Here is a 17,655-nt window from a genome sequence, read left to right as displayed (position 1 = left end):
ATTGTCGTTTGCATACGCTTTTATCTTGTCTGTTTTTTCCCCTTAATACTCCCATGGGGGCGCAATTGCATCCATTTTGGTTTCATGAATAGGGCCAACGATTATGATAACTAAAGCCCTTTCATCTGTTTTAGGGCCCTGTAGAAAATATCTGTCTGTATGCTACGCTGAATGAAGAAGAAGAAGAAGAAGGGGAAGAAGTTTTAAGAAGAAGATGACTTTATTGTCTAACGTCCATTCATAATGTAAATTAGTAGCAAGGGGTTTCAGACTCCCTAGTATCATTCAATGAGAGGATAGTAGAGCTGACAAAACAACAACAGCATAGATCCTAAAGCCACCACACAATGTTGGCACATGACTCAATATTACCCTCTAACCACACAGAAAAGCCACAGCAGGGTTATATTAAAGACTATGTGTATGTTCACACAGAGAGATCTGACAGGTATTGTATGAGATATTGAGCCTACTGTAATGTGTATAACTGTAGCCTACTGTAATGTGTATAACTGTAGCCTACTGTAATGTGTATAACTTTAGCCTACTGTAATGTGTATAACTTTAGCCTACTGTAATGTGTATAACTTTAGCCTACTGTAATGTGTATAACTTTAGCCTATTGTAATGTGTATCACTTTAGCTTACTGTAATGTGTACAACTTTAGCCTACTGTAATGTGCTTAACTTTAGCCTACTGTAATGTGTATCACTTTAGCCAACTGTAATGTGTATAACTTAGCCTACTGTAATGTGTATAACTGTAGCCTACTCTAATGCGTATAACTTTAGCCTACTGTAATGTGTATCACTTTAGTCTACTGTAATGTGTATAACTTAGCCTACTGTAATGTGTATAACTTAGCCTACTCTAATGCGTATAACTTTAGTCTACTGTAATGTGTATCACTTTAGTCTACTGTAATGTGTATCACTTTAGTCTACTGTAATGTGTATCACTTTAGTCTACTGTAATGTGTATCACTTTAGCCTACTGTAATGTGTATCACTTTAGTCTACTGTAATGTGTATAACTTAGCCTACTGTAATGTGTATAACTTAGCCTACTCTAATGCGTATAACTTTAGTCTACTGTAATGTGTATCACTTTAGTCTACTGTAATGTGTATCACTTTAGTCTACTGTAATGTGTATCACTTTAGTCTACTGTAATGTGTATCACTTTAGTCTACTGTAATGTGTATCACTTTAGTCTACTGTAATGTGTATCACTTTAGCCTACTGTAATGTGTATCACTTTAGTCTACTGTAATGTGTATCACTTTAGTCTACTGTAATGTGTATCACTTTAGTCTACTGTAATGTGTATCACTTTAGTCTACTGTAATGTGTATCACTTTAGTCTACTGTAATGTGTATCACTTTAGCCTACTGTAATGTGTATCACTTTAGTCTACTGTAATGTGTATAACTTAGCCTACTGTAATGTGTATAACTTAGCCTACTCTAATGCGTATAACTTTAGTCTACTGTAATGTGTATCACTTTAGTCTACTGTAATGTGTATCACTTTAGTCTACTGTAATGTGTATCACTTTAGTCTACTGTAATGTGTATCACTTTAGCCTACTGTAATGTGTATCACTTTAGCCTACTGTAATGTGTATCACTTTAGCCTACTATAATGAGCTTAACTTTAGCCTACTATAATGAGCTTAACTTTAGCCTACTATAATGAGCTTAACTTTAGCCTACTCTGTAATGTGTATAACTTTAGCCTACTCTGTAATGTGATTAACTTTAGCCTACTCTGTAATGTGATTAACTTTAGCCTACTCTGTAATGTGCTTAACTTTAGCCTACTCTGTAATGTGTATAACTTTAGCCTACTCTGTAATGTGCTTAACTTTAGCCTACTGTAATGTGTATCATTTTAGCCTACTCTGTAATGTGTATAACTTTAGCCTACTGTAATGTGTATAACTTTAGCCTACTGTAATGTGTATCATTTTAGCCTACTATAATGTGTATAACTTTAGTCTACAGTAATGTACATTTGTTTCATTTACTGTATAACTAGTCTCACATCCTGCATCTATCTGTTCATGATCATAGCTGATTTATAGTAACAGGGCCACCGTGGAGGCGGTCAAAAAGATTCAAGTTCCTCGGCGTACACATCTCAGAGGAACTGAACTGGTCTAACCACACTGACACCTTGGTGAAGAAGGCATAACAGAGACTCTTCAACCCACACGGACACCTTGGTGAAGAAGGCACGACAGAGACTCTTCAACCCACACTGACACCCTGGTGAAGAAGGCACGACAGAGACTCTTCAACCCACACTGACACCCTGGTGAAGAAGGCATAACAGAGACTCTTCAACCCACACTGACACCTTGGTGAAGAAGGCACGACAGAGACTCTTCAACCCACACTGATACCCTGGTGAAGAAGGCACGACAGAGACTCTTCAACCCATACTGACACCCTGGTGAAGAAGGCACGACAGAGACTCTTCAACCCACACTGATACCCTGGTGAAGAAGGCACGACAGAGACTCTTCAACCCACACTGACACCCTGGTGAAGAAGGCACGACAGAGACTCTTCAACCCACACTGATACCCTGGTGAAGAAGGCACGACAGAGACTCTTCAACCCACACTGATACCCTGGTGAAGAAGGCACGACAGAGACTCTTCAACCCACACTGACACCCTGGTGAAGAAGGCACGACAGAGACTCTTCAACCCACACTGACAGGAGGCTGAAGAAATCCTGCCTGTTCCCGAGGGCCTTCACAGTGTTCTACAGGAGCACCATCGAGAGCATACTGTAATAGATGGTCTCTATTACAGAAGGTGGTACGCTCAGCCGAACGCACCATTGGGTGTACACTGCCTGCCCCCCAGGACACCTACAACACCAGGTGTCGTATGTGATAAGAAGACCTCAGCCACCCGAGCCACGGCCTGTTCTCCCTGCTTCCATCACTCAGACGTGGGCAGTATAGGTACATCATGGCAAAAACTGTCAGACTTCTACCGCCAGACCATCAGCCTGATGAATAGCCACCACTAGGCAGCTAGCTGCTACCCCTGTGTCCCCAACGGACGTTTATCCTGCCCCCCCCCCATGGACATTTATAATTGTTACAGTTGTAAATATGTATATATTATTATTATTATTTGTATTATTGTATCATCCACTTCTCTTTGACCAGCACTGTTGGAGCTCGGAGCTTAAGAATGTCACTGTACCCTGCTATTACATCTGCAACCTTGTGCATCTGACGAATAAACCTAATCTAATCTATAGTGATCACTACAGTCAATTTTATGTAGATGAGATAGGAAGAAGCACATGGGGAGAGAGAGAACGAGTGAAAGAGAGAGTAGGTAAAGGAAGTAAAACTGAAGAAATGTTACCACAAACACTTGTGCAGTGACGGAGAGACTATGATGCTGGGGTGTGTTCAGACTGATGTGAGAGACATTTGAAATTGAGGAAGAGAGAGCGAGAGAGAGAACAGACAGTGTATTTCACTCACTCTCACACACAAACACACAGAGAGATGATCATCTACCAATGCTGTGGCTGTCTTCCTAAACCACCTCTGGTGTAACCTGCTGATATAGAAGGCCTGTGGGCTACAAGTCACCATGGGGCCCCGTAACTGCTGGTCCTGGACCAGCCTACCTCTCACCATCTTGGTTGTGCTTCTCTTCCCCCGGGATGCCCATGGTAAGTTAGATCCAGGGGGGGAAAAAAACTTTTTGTATGTGATTAAACTACAGCGTATTGTGGTTGGTTCAGTTCCAACACAAAGTAAGAGAAGTGTTGCTGGTAAATAAAAGAACTGGGGTTCTCTTTGAGTGAACATTTTTGTAAATATCTGAAATGTCATCCTCTCATTCAAGACTTCCAGTTTTTGTCATCCTGGCAAAAAACACTTTTTTTATTTGTGTGTAAGAGCTCGATGACAGAAAAAAAGATATCCTGTTGTAGAAAAAGATAAAGGGACTAAAAATAAGAGATTAGCGGGGTAGGAAAATTTGTTCCAAGTCATCTTAATGTCCGCCCGATCTTCCTCCCTAAAGATGAATAATTTATGTTGTTAATGTTCTCCTCCCTGTTTTCCAGTTGTTGTTGTTGAAACAAATCGCTCTTCTGGCTTCCATTTTGTTTCCGCTGAATAGCAAATACTCCACATTTCACACTGGCATTTTGAACCCATCAACATTAATATTTTATAATTGACATTACAGAGATATTGTAGCTTACTGACACCCAGCTGAAATATTTTTTGGGGCACATCTCAGTTGTACCAATACTAGTGTCATGTATTTTAATTTATATGATTTCAACAACAACAATCATGAGTTAATTTAAAAATGTTGTGATTTAGCAGACAAATTTATCCAGAGCTACTAACAGGAGCAATTAGGGTTAGGTGCCTTGCTCAAGGACACATCGACAAATGATTTTACCTAGTCGGCTCCGGGATTCGAACCAGCAACCTTTTGGTAACTGGCCCAACGCTCTTAGCTGCTAGACTACCTGCTGTCCACTGTTATATTAACTTATTATAACTTGATAATTATGAAAATACAGGCCCTATTTTTCCTCAGTAGCTTATTATTAACCACAATGAGTCATACTATATATATCAGATCCCTCTGTGTGAACATACCCATGGTCTCTATTAAAGCTGCGATATGTCACTTTTTGGGCGACCCAACAAAATTCACATAGAAATGTGAGTTATAGATCTGTCATTCTCATTCAAATCAAGTCTAATAAGCGGTAGATCTGTTCTATGTGCGCTATTTCTATTCTCCCTGTTTTTAAGTTTAGTTTTTTGAGTCTTATACTTTCGGTTTTGTACACCAGCTTCAAACAGCTGAAAATACAATATTTTTGGGTATGGAAAATATATACTGCTCAAAAAAATAAAGGGAACACTTAAACAACACATCCTAGATCTGAATGAAAGAAATAATCTTATTAAATACTTTTTTCTTTACATAGTTGAATGTGCTGACAACAAAATCACACAAAAATAATCAATGGAAATCCAATTTATCAACCCATGGAGGTCTGGATTTGGAGTACCACTCAAAATTAACGTGGAAAACCACACTACAGGCTGATCCAACTTTGATGTAATGTCCTTAAAACAAGTCAAAATGAGTCTCAGTAGTGTGTGTGGCCTCCACGTGCCTGTATGACCTCCCTACAACGCCTGGGCATGCTCCTGATGAGGTGGCGGATGGTCTCCTGAGGGATCTCCTCCCAGACCTGGACTAAAGCATCTGCCAACTCCTGGACAGTCTGTGGTGCAACGTGGCGTTGGTGGATGGAGCGAGACATGATGTCCCAGATGTGCTTAATTGGATTCAGGTCTGGGGAACGGGCGGGCCAGTCCATAGCATCAATGCCTTCCTCTTGCAGGAACTGCTGACACACTCCAGCCACATGAGGTCTAGCATTGTCTTGCATTAGGAGGAACCCAGGGCCAACCGCACCAGCATATGGTCTCACAAGGGGTCTGAGGATCTCATCTCGGTACCTAATGGCAGTCAGGCTACCTCTGGCGAGCACATGGAGGGCTGTGCGGCCCCCCAAAGAAATGCCACCCCACACCATGACTGACCCACCGCCAAACCGGTCATGCTGGAGGATGTTGCAGGCAGCAGAACGCTCTCCACGGCGTCTCCAGACTCTGTCACGTCTGTCACATGTGCTCAGTGTGAACCTGCTTTCATCTGTGAAGAGCACAGGGTGCCAGTGGCGAATTTGCCAATCTTGGTGTTCTCTGGCAAATGCCAAACGTCCTGCACGGTGTTGGGCTGTAAGCACAACCCCCACCTGGGACGTCGGGCCCTCATACCACCCTCATGGAGTCTGTTTCTGACCGTTTGAGCAGACACATGCACATTTGTGGCCTGCTGGAGGTCATTTTGCAGGGCTCTGGCAGTGCTCCTCCTGCTCCTTCTTGCACAAAGGCGGAGGTAGCGGTCCTGCTGCTGGGTTGTTGCCCTCCTACGGCCTCCTGCACGTCTCCTGATGTACTGGCCTGTCTCCTGGTAGCGCCTCCATGCTCTGGACACTACGCTGACAGACACAGCAAACCTTCTTGCCACAGCTCGCATTGATTTGCCATCCTGGATGAGCTGCACTACCTGAGCCACTTGTGTGGGTTGTAGACTCCGTCTCATGCTACCACTAGAGTGAAAGCACCGCCAGCATTCAAAAGTGACCAAAACATCAGCCAGGAAGCATAGGAACTGAGAAGTGGTCTGTGGTCTCCACCTGCAGAACCACTCCTTTATTGGGGGTGTCTTACTTATTTCCTATAATTTCCACCTATTGTCTATTCCATTTGCACAACAGCATGTGAAATTTATTGTCAATCAGTGTTGCTTCCTAAGTGGACAGTTTGATTTCACAGAAGTGTGATTGACTTGGAGTTACATTGTGTTGTTTAAGTGTTCCCTTTATTTTTTTGAGCAGTATATTTCATAGCGGTTTAGATGGTACGATGATTCTCTACACTATACTTGCTTTTTTGTCACATAAACTGAAATTAGGCGAACTATTCGAATTTTAGCAACCAGGAAGTGGCGGAACAATTTCTGCATAGTTGTAACGGCTGTCTTCGTCGTCAGATGAAACAGAGAAGTCATCGTCGGAAAAGGTGGACCAATACGCAGCGGAGGATGTGTTCATATTCAATATTTAATTAATAGAAACACTTCAAACAAAACACAAAAATGAACGACAGCCTACAGTTCTGCTAGGTACAAAACTAAACAGAAAGTAAAATTTCCCACAAAACCCAAAGGAAAAACATGCTCCTTATGTGTGACTCCCAATCAACAACAATGAACTTCAACTGTGCCTGATTGGGAGCCACACACGGCCCAAAACAAAGAAATACAAAAAACCTAGAAAAAGAACATAGAACGCCCACCCAATGTAACACCCTGGCCTAACCAAAATAAAGAACAAAAAACCCCTCTCTATGGCCAGGGCGTTACAATAGTGCATCTTTATTTTAGCCCTACTGTGGCTTTCCTGTGTGGTCGGAAGGTATAATCGAGTTGTGTGCCATTGTGTGGTAGGCCTACAGTCAAGTGGTATATGATGCTATCATTTTGTCACCTCTACTGTCCTCTCATTGATACTGGGAAGTCTGACACTCCTTGCCATTAATTGACATTCTGAATGTTATTGATGGTCAGTTATAATGAGTTAAACTGAGACCATTTTGGATATACTCAGTTCCTCAGTGACGATTATGAAGTCTGAAAGTCTTTAGGTTTGTGATAAGTTCCCCCACGGTATGATGAGGTGGTCCTATTTAGTCTGAGACAGGATGCAGCACTGAATAAGTGCAGGTCTTCCTTGTGGCTCAGTTGGTAGAGCATGGTGTTTGCAACGCCAGCATGGTGTGTGCAACGCCAGGGTTGTGGGTTCGATTCCCACGGAGGGCCAGTACAAAAAACGGGGGGCCAGTACAAAAAATAAAAATAATGCATGAAATGTATGCATTCACTACTGTAAGTTGCTCTGGATAAGAGCGTCTGCTAAATGACTAAAAATGAATCTCAATTCCCTAGAACCTGTAGTCCCACTGTTTTATGCTAATTGAGTTCCCACTCTTCAGGATGTGAAATGTGTTTTGTCCTTTTTTTTATCTCTCTGTATGTATCCCCCTTCTATTAGTCATGAACATGTCCCTTTCACTGATACCACGGGGAAATTCTGATGTAGGGGAAAATCTCCCTCACCTGTCTGCAATCTTTAATCACCTCTCATCTCAGTAAAACATTTTTTTCCACCACCTAGGATCCAGATAAACACATTTTAAGGCCTATCCTTGTAGCCATTATTACAATCTATTTTTTATGTGTGTGTGTATGATTTGATATAGAGGTGATGGGTGATCTTATGGGGAACTATTGGTCAGGCAGTGACTTACTTCAGTTTAATTCTTTGCAGGTCAAGATTCTGATTGTTTCCCAGAGATTAGAGTGGCACGGAACACAGTATGGAAGGCTTCACCTGGGAAACAACTGAAGATGAACTGTTCTGTTGATTTCTGTTCCAACTTACCACCACCATCATGGTGTAAGTTTGATGAATCAAACAAATGCAATACTGTCAACACAACAGCTCTCATTCAAACACAGTTGACATATTTGACAAACACTACATGGATCTCATTTCTGACTTTCACAAACATATCCAGAGGTGATGCTGGTCTATACAGGTGTAAATTACACACGGCTGTGGGTCATTCTATAAATGTTACTGTCTCAGGTGAGCAATCTATTAATACATTTTCTCAGTTTGAAATGTTTAATCAGTTAAACAATAAACATTTAGTTATTTTTTCCCATTGTATTCATAGAAGCAAACCCCCGTGATGGGTGTCAATTGTTATGTATTTCAGAGAGAATCGAAGACACCACAGATTTATATCAGAACAATGAAACAACAAGTAAGAGGAGATTTTCGCTCTTCATAGCTTAGCATGCATTGCACACTGAACAGAAAGGTGCTGCAGCATGAATATACATCAAGGCACACCACAACACAATGCTATGTCACACCTAACTCTGAAACACTGTGGTAACCAGTAACACCCTAACAGCCAGTTAAAACTAGCAACCTAGTATCCCTGTTGAGTCAAACCTCCTCTTCAGGGGTGTAATTTTGATTTTAAATGTGTGTGTGTGTAATTAGGCAGAATTATTTTGCCATTGAAAACAAATTTCCTGCATTTCATATTTTTGAGTCTATAGCTTTTATGAATTCAAATGTGGCGTGGGGGGACATTTCCTCCCTGTTCATAGTGGAAATTAGGCCTCTTTCTCTTATAGACAGTACAGTGAGTCAGAGGGACAGCTTCCTGGAGTGGGTGTGGCCTTATGTTTACTCCTCGGTTGGGATTGTGGTGTTTGTCATCGTGGTGATAACCATATCCATGCTCTCAATGCGTGGCTGTAAAGGTAAGATGATCACGATTACCTCAGCATATTAATACAGACTAATGATGACCATAGTACATTAATACAAACTAATGATGACCATAGTACATTACTACAGACTAATGATGACCATAGTACATTACTACAGACTGATGATGACCATAGTACATTACTACAGACTAATGATGACCATAGTACATTAATACAGACTAATGATGACCATAGTACATTAATACAGACTAATGATGACCATAGTACATTAATACAAACTAATGATGACCATAGTACATTAATACAGACTAATGATGACCATAGTACATTAATACAGACTAATGATGACCATAGTACATTAATACAGACTAATGATGACCATAGTACATTACTACAGACTAATGATGACCATAGTACATTAATACAGACTAATGATGACCATAGTACATTAATACAAACTAATGATGACCATAGTACATTAATACAAACTAATGATGACCATAGTACATTACTACAGACTAATGATGACCATAGTACATTAATACAGACTGATGATGACCATAGTACATTAATACAGACTAATGATGACCATAGTACATTAATACAGACTAATGATGACCATAGTACATTAATACAGACTAATGATGACCATAGTACATTAATACAGACTAATGATGACCATAGTACATTACTACAGACATTTATATCTAGGACATGACATCTAATTTCAATGTTTTGTTCATGATTCCCTTGAAATTGCAGGTGCCTGTCCGGCCAGGAAGTCAAGGAAAGAGGACCAAACAGAGAACCAGGTCAAACAGATATACACTTTACACATCTCCCTTTCATTTAGTCCTATATTAGTACTATTAGTACAGATTCTGAATGGTGTTTAATGTGTTTACAGTATGTAACAGAGTCTTTTGGTGCGCTCCTTGTCTGTCAGTCCCAGGTGTGGCCCACTATAATCAATGGTGGGGTTTGCAAATACACAGAGTATTAAAGTTGCTTACTTGTTGTTGCAGTATATGGCTATACCAATGACCCAGCAAGCATTCCCACGACCCAACCCCCAACCCCACCACAGACGAAGCATCCGATCCCACCAAGCCCAGGACCGGCCCCAAGCCCAGCCCCGGCCCCAAGCCCAGGCACAAGCCCAGCCCACCCCACCGCCGGACTGTATCTATGACAACGCACCTGCCAGGGGCCCACGTGGCACTCATCCGGCACCCGTCCAAGATGCAGCCAATCAGGTAGCTGTCCCGGTGGACAGGGATGATACCTATAGCAACGGGAAGGAGAAAAAGGAAGAAAGTGATATCATGTACGCAGCGCTCAACCATCAGGTAAAGCCTCGAGCCGCACCGCGCCCTGCACAGCCTCAGGAGGAGGGCTCAGAGTACGCAGCCATACGAGTGTCCTGAGCCCTGGAACCAGGAAGTAAAACTTCTCTTCCCAGAGGGCCGCAGTCCTACTGGTCTTTGTTTCTCCCTGATTACGAGAAGGGGGTCGCTGCGTCCCAATATGGCGACCGGAATATGGACGAGTGGGTGTGTCGAAAGGGAAGTAGTGGGCGTGTGGAAAGGAGTGGGTGTGTCAAAGCGCTCTGCTATAGGTTAGACGGTTTTGATTGAGCTGTATTTTTTCTCTTCCGTTTCTTGCCACTCAACCAGACTGTGACACACAACTAGGTGCTATCTACAACCAAAAAGGATTATTTGGCTGTCCTCATCAGAGAACCCTTTGAAGAACCCCCGTTGGTTCCAGATAGAACCCTTCTGGGTTCCATGAAGAACCCTTTCCACAGAGGGTACTACATGGAATCCAAAAGAGTTCTACCTGGAACCAAAAAGGGTTCTCCTATGGGGACAGCCGTAAAACCCTTTTGGAACCCTTTTTTTCTACGAGTGTACCTCACATTGAGCTACCATACTGCGAGTTGGGACTTCTGTTTTTAAGCCAGAGGATGAGTCTGAGTGTTAGAATTACATGAACAATTGTACATTTTCCGGTTTAAAACTGAAGATTGTTTATTGGGGTGGCAGGTAGCCTTGTGGTTAGAGTGTTGGGCCGGTAACCGAAAGGTTGCTAGGTCAAATCCTATATTCTGCCCCTGAACAAGGCAGTTAACCCACTGTTCCTAGGCCGTCATTGTAAATAAGAATTTGTTCTTAACTGACTTGCCTAGTTAAATAAATAAAAAATAAAAAAATGGAAGTATTGATGATGGGTGTACTGTTGCTTTATGGGTTGTACGCATGTTCTTACTGTGACTGTCACCCTGATATATTACTGTGACTGTCACCCTGATATATTACTGTGACTGTCATCCTGATATATTACTGTGACTGTCACTTATGATATATTACTGTGACTGTCACTTATGATATATTACTGTGACTGTCACCCTGATATATTATTGTGACTGTCACCCTGATATATTATTGTGACTGTCATCCTGATATATTACTGTGACTGTCACTCTGATATATTACTGTGACTGACACCCTGATATATTACTGTGACTGACACCCTGATATATTACTGTGACTGTCACTCTGATATATTACTGTGACTGTCACCCTGATATATTACTGTGACTGTCACCCTGATATATTACTGTGACTGTCATCCTGATATATTACTGTGACTGTCACTTATGATATATTACTGTGACTGTCACTTATGATATATTACTGTGACTGTCACCCTGATATATTATTGTGACTGTCACCCTGATATATTATTGTGACTGTCATCCTGATATATTACTGTGACTGTCACTCTGATATATTACTGTGACTGACACCCTGATATATTACTGTGACTGACACCCTGATATATTACTGTGACTGACACCCTGATATATTACTGTGACTGTCATCCTGATATATTATTGTGACTGTCATCCTGATATATTACTGTGACTGTCACTCTGATATATTACTGTGACTGACACCCTGATATATTACTGTGACTGACACCCTGATATATTACTGTGACTGTCATCCTGATATATTACTGTGACTGTCACTTATGATATATTACTGTGACTGTCACTTATGATATATTACTGTGACTGTCACCCTGATATATTATTGTGACTGTCACCCTGATATATTATTGTGACTGTCACCCTGATATATTATTGTGACTGTCATCCTGATATATTACTGTGACTGTCACTCTGATATATTACTGTGACTGACACCCTGATATATTACTGTGACTGACAACCTGATATATTACTGTGACTGTCACTCTGATATATTACTGTGACTGTCACCCTGATATATTACTGTGACTGTCACCCTGATATATTACTGTGACTGTCATCCTGATATATTACTGTGACTGTCACTTATGATATATTACTGTGACTGTCACCCTGATATATTATTGTGACTGTCATCCTGATATATTACTGTGACTGTCACTCTGATATATTACTGTGACTGACACCCTGATATATTACTGTGACTGACACCCTGATATATTACTGTGACTGTCACCCTGATATATTACTGTGACTGACACCCTGATATATTACTGTGACTGACACCCTGATATATTACTGTGACTGTCACCCTGATATATTACTGTGACTGACACCCTGATATCTTACTGTGACTGACACCCTGATATATTACTGTGACTGTCACCCTGATATATTACTGTGACTGACACTCGGATATATTACTGTGACTGTCACCCTGATATATTACTGTCACTCTGATATTGGCTACTAGGTAGCTACTTCCCATGCCGTTACCGGACAGTAGTGCCTGTTAAGCGGGAGTGAACGGTACTGTCTCCCGGTGTTGTTGTTTTTCATGCGTACCCTCCCCATTGAGTAGTAGACTGTATGTACTGTATGTATCAAGGTGACATCTAGATGGTTATCAGTATTAGTTACTTCTTGTGTAGGCTGCTATCCTCTTTTAAATAAAATCATTTGAGAGAAAATGTTGCCACGTTAGCTGCCGCCTGTGACATGAATGACCATGATACCAGTGGCGATCGATGCCATTTAAGATTATTTTAACCTTTATTTAACTAGTCAAGTCATTTAAGAACAAATTCATATTTACAATGACGGCCTACACCGGCCAAACCCGGACGACGCTGGGCCAATTGTGCGCAACCCTATGGGACTACTAATCACGGCCGGTTGTGATACAGCCTGGAATCGAACCAGGGTGTCTGTAGCGACACCTCAAGCACTGAGATGCAGTGCCTTAGACCGCTGCACCACTCGGGAGCCCTGATGAGTGATGAGGGAGGACGTCTTTTTTTCTTCTTTCATGAGCATGGCCTTATTTCTATTACGGCTTATTGGATGACTGTCATTCATATTCCATTCACCCAGTTCAATGTAACATCGATAGGTTTAGGCTACTACATGATAGTCAAATTTTCCCTGTACCCATCATGAGGTTTCCTCAACCTATGAATGAAAGCTACAACATGGTGCTCTTTAGGCTACTGTAGACCTACATTGCAAAACAGTGTGTTTTAATCAATTATTTGGTGACGTGAATATATTTAGAATATTTTTTTCTAAAAAGGCTAACTTTTTAAAAATGTTTTACTATTTAATTTATTATGAAATTCACTAAGGAAGATGTTCCTCCCCTTCCTCCTCTGAGGAGCCTCCACTGCATGATACCCATTAGGAAGCAGGCATGTCGATACAACCCTGGTGCGCTGGTCCAGCTTATCGACTCGTCTTGCAGCCCAATCAGCCACGTGAAACAGTATTCAGTGGCAACAAATCTGCCCAATTAGCTGATTTCGCTTTCCATACACCCACTCTCCCATACTTCTGTCGCCATGTTGGGCTGCAGATACCCATACTTCTGTCGCCATGTTGGGCTGCAGATACCCATACTTCTGTCGCCATGTTGGGCTGCAGATACCCATACTTCTGTCGCCATGTTGGGCTGCAGATACCCATACTTCTGTCGCCATGTTGGGCTGCAGATACCCATACTTCTGTCACCATGTTGGGCTGCAGATACCCATACTTCTGTCGCCATGTTGGGCTGCAGATACCCATACTTCTGTCGCCATGTTGGGCTGCAGATACCCATACTTCTGTCACCATGTTGGGCTGCAGATACCCATACTTCTGTCGCCATGTTGGGCTGCAGATACCCATACTTCTGTCGCCATGTTGGGCTGCAGATACCCATACTTCTGTCGCCATGTTGGGCTGCAGATACCCATACTTGGTATAACAGAAATCGATCAGCTGGCTGCCTCTGAACTTTGAACTTCTACCAATGATAACATCAGCCTTAACTATGGTCTTTTGGATAAAACTTTCTTACAGAGGTTGATTCTTGAGGCCTACATGAAATATTCTACTGCACTGTAATCACGTGAAAATCAGTTGACTGTGAATGTAACTGTGATTGATTGTTTTTTTTAATGCATTTTTTTGTGATTGCGTGTTACCTATTTAAACAAATAATCAGATTTGATTTACTATAATATCATTTTCACTGCAATATTACTATTCTCCATTCCTTACTGTAATCAACCAGTTTCAGTGAAATCACTGTGAGTGATGACAATCCCCTGGCCTTGGGTTTAGTTGAGGTGTTACTGTCGTTATGCAGGGTGTTTTGCAGTTTACCTCTTGTGCTGGGATGTGATTAGGAGGTTTCCTGTGCTACACAAACCAAAAACCCCACATGCTGCAGCACACAGTTACATATCCTGTGATGCAGTGAGAAGCTTTCTCTCTCTGTGGTGTGTGTGTGTGTGTGTGTGTGTGTGTGTGTGTGTGTGTGTGTGTGTGTGTGTGTGTGTGTGTGTGTGTGTGTGTGTGTGTGTGTGTGTGTGTGTGTGTTCATGCCTGATCTACTGTTCCTGCATGTGTGTGCATGTATTATCCCAGCTAGCACATAATGTTCTGAGAACCATATATTTCTTAGACCTTGATGAGAGTATGCTTGTCCTATGATTATTTTGCACACATCCTTGCCACAATGTTCTGGGAATGGTGCAGGATACCCAGCTAGCACATAACGTTCTAAGAACCATACTTCAGCATAATGTTTTCTGCAGGTTTCCTCATGGTTCTATTTAAAGGAAAAATCCACCCAAAACCACTCATTCCTATAATTTACAGTGTTGCATAACACTAATATGTGAGAACAATATTTTTTGTGAACACATTTTTTATTTTGTCGTTATAATAAAGTTGGTAGCAACGGGAAAATCATTGTGGAAATCTGTTGCAGCTCAAGATGACTAAAAAACCCACAATGCAATGCTCTCTCTATGGGCTGGCTGGCTAGTAGCTAGCTAGCAAACGTAGCTACACACAATAATACCAAAGTCAATATCAGCATGTGAAGTAGCTAGTTGGCTTTATAATTGCCTAAACAAACTGCAATATTAATTTAGGAGTCTACAATCTCACCATGTTAAACATGCAGATCGATGTGCCTCAGAGTGGAGTCTGACATTCACAACGGCACCATGCAATGCACCCTGGACTGAAGAGGCAGATAAATAGGAGAAATGTGTTAGACCCTCTGTTAAATTACACATTTCTCCAGGTAGGAATATCGTGAAAATATGATCAATGGCTCATTGGAGAGAAGACTACCTCCCACGTTATGACATCGGCCAGTATTAGAATCTGACACGTATGATAGACGTTTTAACGATCTAAAAGTCAGATTCCTATTAACTTCCAGTGTAGTGAGAGACACTTTAACACAATGCTACATCATACTGGCCGAAGTTCTGCCTGCTTGAACGGCAATAACTCAGATACACATGAAAACATGAAATGACCCAGGGAATCGATAGAACATCACTCAGAGACGCACAAAAACATTCTAACATTCAAAATGGGTGAATCTTTACTTTAAAGTCATGTTCTCAGAACATTAAGAAAACTTTCCATAAAAATCACAAGCAAACATTAGTAACATTCTAAGAATGTTATTTAAAAACATATACATTCCATTCTCAACATCAACAAAACTCTCTCTGTACTCTATCTTGTTAAGTGTGTTCAGGTGTGTTGACCTTAATGGGTGCTTGTTTCCTTTGAAATGGGGTCTGTTTGAATAGATTAAAATGAACGGCTTTGTATCAGTACAAATACATGGCATGCTAGCTCCATCTTGGTGGCGCAGTGGACTAATTCCAAAACCTTCGGGAACCGTAGTAAACGTTCTCAGAACCTCCCTGTAAGCTACAAATGAACATTCCCAGAAAGTTTTCACTTTCTGTTTTACCGGTCAGGAAATGTATGTCTTCCTTCGCAGAAGCAATTTGAAACCAAAAACGCACGTTCCCCGGACTTCCAAGTAACCGCATTTAGTAGACTGGATGTGAGTGTTTATGTGCTTGCATGAGTGTGTTATGTGATTGCATGAGTTACTATATGTGATTGTGATCTCCTAACCATCACAAAGACACAGGGCCTTGAACAGGAAACACAGGGCTGACCACAGTGTCGTGAAGTACACCTGACATGGTGGGATTGAGACTGTGTTGTTTTACAGCACAGGTGTCAAACTCATTCCACGGAGGGCCGAGTGTCTGCGGGTTTTTGTTCCTCCCGTCTACTTCACTGTAAAAACAGAAAGTCTCAAAACACCATGCATGATTGTGTAACGAAACCATGGAAAATAGTGCACCTAAGCTGAGATTTGGTGTTTGGAAGGTGTTTGAATGTAAACCCAATGAGAGTGTTTTAAATACAGAGAATGTGTTTTAAAACAGAAATGAAGTACTTTGAAAGACCCAAAGTGGTTCATCAACCTGACTTGGTGTTTTTAAGAGAGTGTTGTGAAAACACTTTTTGTGGTTTCAGTGCATGTAAAAGGCAGCATCAAAACACAAAAACAGTTTTTCTCATGCAATTAATAGTTTATAAATGCAAATGGTTTATAATCCTAAATATTGATTGATGATAAGGTCCTATGGAGAATATTTTTTGTGGAGTTCTACCTTTATTTTTTTTCAATGCTTTTATTTAGACAGATTAGAATCAGGAGGTGCAGTAAAATGGTGCATTTTGTTGGAATTTTACCCACTCACCCACACAGCCACACTGTAAGAATTATTCAGGGGCGAATTGAAATTGAACCACCCCTCCTCCCCAAAAAAGAATACATTTACTTAATCAAAATGAATGCAAGTTGTGCAGAGCCCAAAGAACGGGGTTGAATTCCCCGCTCCAAGCCTTCAATCTGTTTCTCCCACCTATCTGTATCCTCTCTGGCATTTCATAACTGTCTCAATAAAGTCAAAATACCTCAAAAATATCTTTACAAAAAATGTATGCAATCATATTAATGATTTGTTAATTTCATTTTAACAAAATAATGTAAGAATAAATCCAACTTAACATGTTGCTCAAAATGTCAGTATCTTTCATGACTATAACCAAAGAGAGAAAATTAGTGATTGAACTCATTAGAAGTCTGGTTTTAATCATGTTGCATTTTCTATCTTGTCACGTGACTCTGATTTTAGAGGATTGTGTGTAATTTTTTTCTTTTTGACTTTATGATTTTTTCACACAATGATTCATGCATATTTGATGAAATCCAAGTAGATTTCTATATTAGTATTGAGCTTGTGCCATGAAGTGTGATGGATCATGATATCTAAACCGTCAAATTGACGTTCAATGAGGACAGCACCCATTCCCACATTCAAG

At 41.1% G+C, this 17,655-nt stretch overlaps 1 protein-coding gene across 3 annotated transcripts; it reads left to right on the top strand.

Moving 5' to 3' along the window:
- Positions 1 to 3,402: 3,402 nt before the first annotated feature.
- On the top strand, positions 3,403 to 14,441 carry LOC106575803 (uncharacterized). Of its 3 annotated transcripts, XM_045698214.2 has the most exons (6): positions 3,403 to 3,711; positions 7,975 to 8,295; positions 8,429 to 8,476; positions 8,859 to 8,987; positions 9,720 to 9,769; positions 9,983 to 14,441. In XM_045698214.2, the coding sequence occupies exons 1-6, from the start codon at positions 3,630 to 3,632 to the stop codon at positions 10,382 to 10,384; spliced, it is 1,032 nt and encodes a 343-aa protein (XP_045554170.1). In that variant the 5' UTR covers positions 3,403 to 3,629; the 3' UTR covers positions 10,385 to 14,441. The 3 variants fall into 3 exon arrangements, with proteins under 3 accessions (XP_045554170.1, XP_045554172.1, XP_045554171.1); XM_045698216.2 differs by lacking the exon at positions 8,429 to 8,476 and having other exon boundaries at positions 7,975 to 8,103; XM_045698215.2 differs by lacking the exon at positions 8,429 to 8,476.
- Positions 14,442 to 17,655: the final 3,214 nt, after the last annotated feature.

The sequence above is a fragment of the Salmo salar genome, chromosome 16 (assembly GCF_965601325.2).
Source record: "Salmo salar chromosome 16, fSalSal1, whole genome shotgun sequence".
Classification (NCBI taxonomy): domain Eukaryota; kingdom Metazoa; phylum Chordata; class Actinopteri; order Salmoniformes; family Salmonidae; genus Salmo; species Salmo salar.
Note: the sequence above shows the minus strand (reverse complement) of the source record. Positions and strands in the feature narration are given on the sequence as shown.